Source organism: Poromitra crassiceps (genome assembly GCF_964638095.1).
Source record: "Poromitra crassiceps genome assembly, chromosome: 25".
Taxonomy (NCBI): domain Eukaryota; kingdom Metazoa; phylum Chordata; class Actinopteri; order Beryciformes; family Melamphaidae; genus Poromitra; species Poromitra crassiceps.
This window is the reverse complement of record NC_139649.1, coordinates 6,572,988-6,582,987: the sequence shown is the minus strand read 5'-3', so window position 1 is coordinate 6,582,987 and position 10,000 is coordinate 6,572,988. Positions and strand designations below refer to the sequence as shown.

Below are 10,000 nucleotides of genomic sequence, written 5' to 3'. Positions count from 1 at the left end.
AGGATACTTCAGGAAGTTTTCTTTCCTCACACAAACCAATTTGAAACTCGTAGGGATTCGTCACACGACTAATTGTCGCTCTATAAAGGGTATAGAGCTCCCATTCAAGGCTGCATTGTAACAGAAAGTCATTTGTATGTGCTTTAGATGCGCCCAATGTGATTCATGTTTCTCCTTGTTTTTCAGATGGGTCAATGCCATGGAGGAGGCTACTGTTTTATAGCATCTACCCATTTAAATGCACACGCCCTGCTGCCCGTGACTGCTTGAACTCAAAGCCCTTTCCTCCATGGAGTACAACATAGCTACCTGCTGCACCGGAATTCAGAACATCAGTAAGGATACATTATGTCTGGCCTGTTGCAGAGAATCACATTACCTGGGGATCTTTGGCAAGCCTGCCATCTAGTGGTAAGAACACAGTATGGTGGAATGATGAGTCCTCCTGAGATGCAACTGTGGAGAAGAGAGTGGAAAGTGGAAACCTCTTGGGAGTGTCATCCAACACACGATAGCTCTTGTTCAGATCATCACAGGAGCCTTTACTGTGTACAGCAACAGCTTGGATAAGCTGCACACTGCAGGAGCCTGAGATAGGTCCACCTTTTCACATCATGGGCCATCTGGCAATATTTTGTTTTACATGTCAAGGTTTGCTGTATTTATGCAACTGCTATCAAAGATGCCCTGCTCTTTTGATCCGGCAGCATCCTTCATGTTTGTACGTGACGCATCTTCAATCTGTGTCCTGTGATGCATTTAACTCCATTTTGAAATATTCAAAACAAACTTTGCTCCATATTAGTATTTACAGCTAGTATAAGGGAAAAACAAACAATTGCCACCATTTTAGAATATCTAAGAGATATTTGGTATTTTGAATATATATTGTGAAGTATACAATGCAGATATCCAAGTGAATTATATGGTTTATTTGTACAGAAATGATGTCACACAATTCTTTTGAGGAAGAGGTCATTTTAATCATCACAGTGTGTGTACATTATATTTCTTGTGCAGTTTTTCCACAATGTTACTCTTGTACCGGAGCAACCCTCGGCATGCCAATTGACTAAACAGTATTTCTATAACGATGAACAGTTTCAAAAAATAGTTTGTATTTGAATCTGTGGCTTTTCCAAACGTTTCCAAATTTGTCATACATTTTCTACATTTGTTTCTTCCGACTGAATGCAGTGCAATTTTGCAATTGTAGAGATGAATGTGCCTGATATGAAACTGTACTCCTCCTTGGTTTTTAATGCCATCACAGTACTGTACCACTGTCATGTCTCCAGAAGAGACCGTGATACCATTTTCTTGCTATCTACTCTTATAGCCTTTAACCTTATAATATTTGGAACAGTGAGAGCATACTATGTCCAGTTACAGTCTGATAAGAATATACTATTGTGCCATGTTTATGAATGCCTTTTTCATGCTGTATATATACTGCCATGTGGAACTGTACCTTAACCACTTGGACATCATGGCGTTACTGCTGAAAAAAGCCAGTGTCAAACGACCTATAATAACCTTCCAGTGTTGTGAGCCACTTCTCTCCTCAACAGTAACACATGGATGTCAAAGGTGTGTCACTCCTCGAATGATCATCAGACATCAGTCATTTCTCCTAAATAACCTACCTGAGAACAATTTGCTCTATTCAGAAAGCAGCTATACACTCACACCTTTAAACTGCACCATTTCAAAAGCAAACTGTCTTTCTTTTCATCAAGTAGCCTACTGTTTTGTTTGTGTTTTTCCCTGTGGTTATTATAGGGCATACCTATAGTGTTATTATGGATTGTACCTCTTGCATAAAGTGCATTGTAAATGTTTATGTATATAGATACATACCAAAATAAACTCTTTGGAAAAGTTCACTCTTATCCGTTTCCACACTAGGACTATCCCAGGCGACAAAATGCACCAAGCTGCTTTTTCTTTCACAGGAACTTTTTACTGGATTTGAAAGATAAAAGATAAGTGATAACCACGAAGATGACCCTGAAATAAATATATATGTACTTTTTATGCCCTTATTTAGAGGTATTGGTAAACACTGTATTGTTCTATGCCTCTTATGTCCAACAGGGGGCAGCAGCACATCATTGCAAACAGATCTTGACAATGCACGTCCAGGCCATTTTGACTGGGGTGGCCCAGGTGGGGCTGGCACACTCAAGCAAGGGTGGCACTGGGTTCTGCAGGTTTTCCCTCAACAAAATGTAGTCTAAATTTAGAGCGTTATCTCCTTCCCAACCAGCTAGCATGACATGGTTGGTAGCAATGGATGCCTTTATCAGATATGTCCAAAGTCCGGCCCTGGGGCCAATTGCGGCCCGCGGACAGATTTTAAGTGGCCCTCGGCTTGTCTCTCAAAATAGACTATATGTGGCCCTCCACACAGTATTGGTTAATCAAGCAAGTGCAATTTGCATTTTTTCCCTTCACCTAACGATGACAGTATACAGTTTGTAGACAAGCACCAAGTAGGAACAACACAGGCAGATCTAATGTTTTCAGATGGTAAACAAAGTACAATTGTATGTGATTTTTCTTTTTTTTATAACATATGAAGCGAGAAGCAGCTGGCCCCCCGGGATTTTCACATGATCTAATTCAAAAAAGTTTGGACACCGCTGCCGTAGATGATGCCAGTATCTTCACTCTACAGCCTCTGAAAGACAGTAATGTTGTCGACCACAGACGGCAGAACCTTGAGGATTTTGGGGTGGATCAGATTTCACGGGGGCCAATTGGTTCCATGTCTACTGAGTGAATGCAGCTTACATGATCGTGCCTGACTAGGCCCTGGCAGTCTGGCTGCAGTGGTCAGGGCAGGGTACCCAGAGACACTTCCTGTCCTGATGGCTGGTTCTGCCATGCCAGTGGTGCCACTGCCAGCCAGGGTAAACATCTGTGTGAGTAATGACAGGAACAGAGAGAGGGAGGGAGGGATGAAAAAACAACCTCGAAAGAGGAGAGAAACGGTCCGTTCATCAGGTGACATGATGCCACAGAGTAAATCTGTCTTTCTCCACCTGTCTCCTTTTCTCTCTCCCTCTCCCTCTCTTCAGCTCCCACTGCTTTGCCTGGTGCTGTCCTCCTAGCTGCTGCCTCTTCTATGCTATCATGGTTTTTCATCTTTCAACTTAAAGGCGGGGTACTTAGACAAGCAATAGAGAGCCAAAGTGGAACGTCACTTCCTGCTTCAGCACTGTACCACAGATTTTCATCCGCCATTTATTTTCCCATAGACATTTCCTAAAATGCTTATAAAAATAGTTTTACTTGTTCAAACCCAAACGGTTCGGATATATTTAGAAACGGGAGAGATCGCATAACATTTCACTCAGACCAAAACGTAAAAAAATGTGGGTTTAAAGAAAACATTTATTTGATGTTGTTTTCTTAAGTTTTGTTCTGAGTTAAATGTTCTATGGTCTCTCCCGATTCTAAATATAGCTGAACCGTTTGGTTTGAACAAGTACAACTATTTTTATAAGCATTTTACGAAACGTCTATGGGAAAATAAATTGTGGAAGAAAATCTCTGGTACAGTGCTGAAGCAGGAAGTGACGTTCACTTTGCCTCTCTATAGGCTATTATTACTGCAGGATACTACAGTTTCTTCATTGTTCATTCAAATGGCCTTGAGGTGAAGCAGAGCCGTTTTCTGGCCACTAACAGGGCTGATTCCACCCCTACATGAAGCTAAAACAGTGGTTAGAGACCGGTGGCTACAGTATCTCTAAAAGCAGCAGCATCTTCCTTTCCTCTTTTAGCCAGAGTCAAAGTGACTTTCCTCTCAAGCTGTGATCTAAAACGTCCAGATCACATCCAGATCACATCCAGAAGTGTTTTGCCCACGTTTCCCCCCCATGTTTTTAAATATGGTCCCAGCCACCAGAGCAGATAACAGACAGCCTGAACACCAACAGCTCTCTGGTACTGGTACATGTTGTTCTGAAACAAAGAATGTGTACCAGCCACTTATTTCATGGTGTATTTATCCCTCATACATAGTGTTACTTCTACATTTATGCACTCGTGGATTGGCACATTTCACAAAAGCAAAAATCAGGTGACACGCTTCCTGCTCAAATAACCCGACGTGACCCCAAAGTTTGGTCAAGTGTTTCCTGTCCACGGTATCTGGTCAAGTGTTTCCTGTCCACGGTATCTGGTCAGGTGTTTCCTGTCCACCGTATCCAAACGGAACATGATTTGAGATGACAGCATGGAAAGCGACTAACCATGGTGGATACTGACTCCTTATCAATGTAGTCTACTCAGCCAGGGAAGAATGACCTTTCATTGTAATTAAAACATTTATCACTTTTTTTTCCCAATTAAATCTCACCTCATTCTCTTTGTCTTTGCCTCCTCCATCCGCTGAGTTCCTGACACTTTCTCTGTGTTTTATAAATTGTGAACATTATCGTCTGCACTGATTGGTGTTTTGGCCGTGCAGTAAGGTCACACACTCTGCTCAGTTTGTGTGACTTGTTCTTGGTCTCCTCTCCTGGGTGTGTGCACGGGAAAGTTTCCGAGGATGGATAAGGAGGGGTTGTCCTTCACTATTTTTAGAAAGTCCTTCTCTCACCTTTTGCAGAGCCTACAGAAAATGAAGGCTATTGATTGGAGTCTGCTGACCTAATCACTCCCTCCATCTCTGGTTCCCTTTTCCCTGGCTACTGATGGAGATTCTGTGTGTGTGTGTGTGTGCGTGTGCGCGTGCGTGTGTGTGTGTGTGTGTGTGTGCGTGTGCGTGCGTGCGTGTGCATGCACGTGCGTGCGTGCGCGTATGTGTGTGTGTGTGTGTGTGTGTGTGTGTGTGTGTGTGTGTGTGTGTGTGATTGAGTGAGCAGGTACATCGAGATGAATAAAGTAGACCAAGGTGTCTTTAACTTTCGGGTAGACTACTTGAAGGAAACAATGAAACAGCTTTCCCGGCTTTCAGCGCCTCTCTCCGTTCTGCTCCTGCGCCTCTCTTCGTTGCTGCTAACTTAGTATTGGGTCATTGACGCTCCAGGGATCGCGTAACTAGAGCGACCCCAATTTTCCGTTCTGCCTATTTTCTATCTGACGTGCCATGCCTCCATCTTTACTCCTCTGTTTGGAGATGATCTTGTAATCTTGATCTCTGCGGCTGGTATCCGCAAAACTTGGTGACGATGTCCTCCCCAAGTTGCTCCTCCAATGTTTCCAGTGTTCCCTTTATGTCTCTTCTTATCTTCATTCTTTATGATCTTTGCACACTCAGTAGTCTTGTAATTGGTAATGATCAAAGCAGATGGCAGTCTTGAGGTTTTCAGGGGACCCATGCTGGCCACTTCATTAAAGGCAAAGAAGTTGTGTTTGTTCTTGAGGAAGTTCTCACATCGGGCCCGCTCTGTTCACCCCGCGCTCATTAATATTGCAGCCGTCGAAAAAGAAATAGGCCAAAATGTTTTGTGCTGTTTCTTTATCTTTCATTATTCATGCCGGTCACTGCTTTCCTGGTCGCGCTCTGCTGCCGTCTTAGTTGGTTTGTTGTGGCTCCGTGGAACTCTTTGATATAACTAATTAACTTATCTGGCCCGGCTCATATTACGCAGCGGTCTGTCTGGCCGTAGACAGGAAGTGATGACAGATAAAGAACTCATGATTGGCTGGATTGGCAGTGGATTTGAATATGTGTGTGATGTTTGGGGCCATACAGTCAGGCTACCTAAGTACAAAGTATGTTTAATAAACAAGGTAACAATGAAGATGTTGTCCCTCACAAATGATATGGTAAATGGCCTGCATTTATATAGCGCTTTTATCCAAAGCGCTTCACAATCAGTAGGTAGTCTACATTCACCCATTCATACACCCCGCCACGCAGGGTGCCTACACACCATCGGGAGCAAGGAGGGTTAAGTGTCTTGCCCAAGGACACAACGACAGCAGCTGGGAGGGAGCGGGGATCGAACCGCCAACCCTTGCGTCATTGGCCGACCCGCTCTACCTCCTGAGCTAAAGCCGCTCATGCCGACCCCCCCTCTGGACCAATCAGGAACAAGTATGTCACCTTGATTTGACCAATAACTGCTGTGGCCCCCTTGGACCATCGTTTTGAAAATGATGGAACGAAGGCAGTGATGAGAGTCGCCCGTTTTTACTTTCAATTACGTCATCAAAGCTGTTCTTTGTCATTTAAATGTGACTTGAATGTGATTTAAACGTGCTGTTTCTCATGACTATGTACACTAAATGTCTACAAATATATATATTTAACAAGCAAAATAATCAGATTATTTTCAGTGGGGGCATCTTACTCCTATTAACTTCTACTCTGTGGCCTGAGGACACTATTACATATTACAGTGTAGAGTTCAGCTGACGCTCAGATTCAGAGCGATGCACATTGACTGAGCAGCAAGTAAGGGTTCGGTGTCTGTGTCTTGATCGAGGACATGTCTGGGATACACCACTTTTTTGGAAGTTTAGCTCATTTGCCACATCCCCCCCACATAACCAAGATACACCATGCCTTACCGGCACTGTCCACTCAGTTTACAGTGAGCTACAGTCATGAAGTTAGTAATTATCGCCATAGAATGGAGGCTAATGGTACAGCTGTTAAAAATCTGCCAAAACACACATCTCATGGCGCCAAAATACATGTTGTACTTCGGGTACTCACCACACGATGAAATGTTAATCAGAAATGCACATAATCTGTCTTTTTGGAAGGAAAAGAGGTAGCCGGTACTACTTTCCAAACATGGCCGCCGACCTCTTTTCCTTCCAAAAAGACAGATTACGTGCATTTTGGATTAACATTTCATCGTGTGGTGAGTACCCGAAGCACAACATGTATTTTGGCGCCATGAGATGTGCGTTTTGGCAGATTTTTAACAGCTGTACCATTAGCCTCCATTCTATGGCGATAATTACTAACTTCATGACTGTAGCTCCCTGTAAACTGAGTGGGCAGTGCCGGTAAGGCATGGTGTATCTTGGTTATGTGGGGGGGATGTGGCAAATGAGCTAAACTTCCAAAAAAGTGGTGTATCCCTTTAATGGACAGAACATCCAATTCAACCTTTTGATCACAAGTCAGTGGCCTCTGGGCTGTCATTTCCTGCATCAACAGCACCAAGGTAAGTCCTCTGACAAGAGTTAGTCCTCTGTCGTCCTGTAGGCCTAGCCTAGGTAAACCCAGCCCCCACGTGACCTGCTCTCTCAGTTCCCAGTCACTAGTGACCGAGAACAGGTCTGAGAGCAGGTCACGTGGGGGATGGGTTTACCCAGGCTACTGTAGGCCTACTTGTAAAAGATAAATGATAAGTCATGGTAAATTGACTGTATTTATAGAGCACATTTTATATAGTCTTATATAGTTTATATAGTTTTATATAGTATCGACTACCCAAAGCGCTCTACATGAATACCTCACATTCACCCATTCACACACCGACGGCATCTACAGCCGTGCAAGGTGCTAACCTCTCGTCGGCAGCAGTTAGGGGTTCAGTGTCTTGCTCAAAGGACACTTCGACACACTACCGGGAGGAGCCAGCCTCGAACCGGGAACCTTCCAAATGATAATTGACTAATGAGACTAGCCTACTCTCTGGAATGTGTGTGTGTGTGTGTGGGGTGGCGGGGCTTATTAGCAGCTAGCTCTTTTGTCTTCTCAAGCTTGCCATTATAGTCGTGGTCTTTATGGTGGTGATCAGGTGATGGTTTGTGGCGATGAGTAGCCTTAACCTTTCTTGTCCAACTCACGTCTATCAGCATTCACACACCAAATCTACAATTGTGTATGACGTCATTGTACTGTGTTAAGAGCTATAAATAGCCCCATAGGAGCGGGCCGATTGTCTAAATTTACTGGTGCATTCTCTCTTATAGCCTCAGAGGGAGGGAGGGAGGGTGGGTGCTGATGACTCAGCAGCACGTGGAGCTCTCTCTGCCCTGCGTGGGTGAGGGGAGGAGGGGGAAGGAGCACCAGGGACTGGGAGTGTGTGGAGGGACTGTGGGCAGGGCCAGTGTGTCCACACCACACGCATGGCTGTTCTCACCAAACCTGTCTATCATGTGTGTGTGTCTGAGGGAGAGAGAGGGGTGTGTGTGTGTGTGTGTGTGTGTGTGTGTGTGTGTGTGTGTGTGTGTGTGTGTGTACGTACACTTGATATCCTGGTTGGCTGAGCCGGAGCCTCCCGCCAAGTCCACGTTTCCCTGGAAAGAAACATTGTGGAGTACAATTAACACTCAGTGCTGCTGAGCCTCACAGTCACTTCCTTGTTTTGCATTTTAACTTTGATGTGTTCCCTGATATCAGGCAAAGTGCACCGCAGCCTATAGGCCTATTGCATGCAGGCAGAACAGAACCAACACACAATGTTTTAGGACTGTCTGTTAGTGCAGTAAGAGAATCCTGGACAGACCCAGGATCTGACATCATGAAACAACACTTTATTGACACCACAGCTGTAATCCTAGAAACTGCCTTTCTGGATTAACCAGTATCCACTCTCCAAAACGACGTCATGCCCCCTTGTGTGTGTGTGTGTGTGTGTGTGTGTGTGTGTGTGTGTGTGTGTGTGTGTGTGTGTGTGTGTGTGTGGGTGTGTGGGTGTGTCTCAGTGCGTGTGTGTGTGGGTGTGTCTCGGTGTGTGTGTGTGTGTGTGTGTGTGTGTGTGTGTGTGTGTGTGTGTGTGTGTGTGTGTGTGTGTGCGTGCGTGCGTGTCTCAGTGCATGTGTGTGCGTGTGTGTGTGTGTGTGTGTGTGTGTGTGTGTGTGTGTGTCAGTGTGTGTGTGTCTCCTCTCGATTGAATTGAATTCTAATTGCTTTTAGTCTTGCCAAAGCCTATAGATACAATGACATAAAGACAATCAAAATAAATAACAATTAGCATAACAATAAACCTCCGTTCCACCATGTTCATGGTCTCTCTCTCTCCCTCTCTCTCTCTCTCTGGGAATTCACCTGGTCGACGTCACACATTCCCTCCTCCGCGTCGCGCTGTCATAGAGCCGCAGTCAGTGGAGTCAGACAGCCGAGAGAGAGAGAGAGAGAGAGAGAGATAGACATAGCATAGAGACACGTTACTTGAATACTTCCTCCAAACTAAAGATTTGAAGTACCAGAGACAGACGCCGTGTGGGAACCGTGGTTTCAAACAAAAGCCGCGCACGATCTCGCAACAAAACAAAGAGACACTTTGTTTCAACTCCCCGGAAGCGGTAAGTCTGACTTTCTTTTTCGGAGAAAAACTTGTGCTCGGTCGGTGTGACAGCAGGCAGCGACAGACAGCCTTGTTGCAGCAGGGCAGTGTGTGCAAAAGTCACCGGGCTAACTTTGCGAATATTTTCCAACAACCGACCTTTATAATGATTTAGAAAGCTCGGTTGACATGTCATGAGGAGCAGTGGACTAACTGACCTGCGTGGAAACGATGGGAGCACCAGTGTGTAGTGTGAGCCCGACACATGTCGACTTCTCTCTCTCTCGCTGTGTTGTCGTTATGTAATAAGAGCCATGTTTCACTATAAGTTCTATATAGCAGGTCCAACTCTATCTCCGCTGTGCCGCCGGCGGAAAGACACTTTCTGTGCTTGATAAAATGCCTAAAGGAAGTGTGTGTGTACTGTAGTGGTGGTAACGTTAGTCTACAGCCGCCAAAAGGAGACAAAATAGTCCCAGTTTCCACGGTTCAGTGATGTAGTGAATACAATGTAGCTATAAACTGTGACTGTGACTTCTTTGGTAGCTACTAGCCTACATGTCTATAATCCTATAAAGGGAACCATACTATCACAGGGAAACTATAACTCACTATAGTAATATTTAGTGACATAGGTGACATTATTAACTCACTTGAGTTACCACACCCCCCCTAATATTGTTATTATGGCTACACTATGACTTTCCTTCATAAAGACAGAGAGCCTAGTCTGGGCCAGTGGTTCCTTTTCACTTCAAGGACCCCAAAACTGATACAAACCACACCACAGA

At 44.6% G+C, this 10,000-nt stretch overlaps 2 protein-coding genes across 2 annotated transcripts in view; both read left to right on the top strand.

Annotated features, from left to right (window-relative positions):
* The window catches only part of fgd5a (FYVE, RhoGEF and PH domain containing 5a), a gene marked incomplete at its 5' end in the record, with an annotated part of 63,021 nt that extends 62,744 nt beyond the window's left edge, over positions 1-277 (top strand). Inside the window, 1 exon segment of the mRNA XM_083661018.1 lies at positions 187-277. Within this exon segment, the coding sequence (XP_083517144.1) occupies positions 187-223 (37 nt within the window). The 3' untranslated portion in view covers positions 224-277.
* An 8,778-nt stretch (positions 278-9,055) lies between these two features.
* Positions 9,056-10,000, top strand: part of LOC310798513 (protein kinase C delta type-like) — a 35,233-nt gene continuing 34,288 nt past the window's right edge. The window contains exon 1 of the mRNA XM_083661048.1: positions 9,056-9,228. The gene's annotated coding sequence lies outside the window, so the exon portion shown is untranslated. The remainder of the gene's footprint in view (positions 9,229-10,000) is intronic.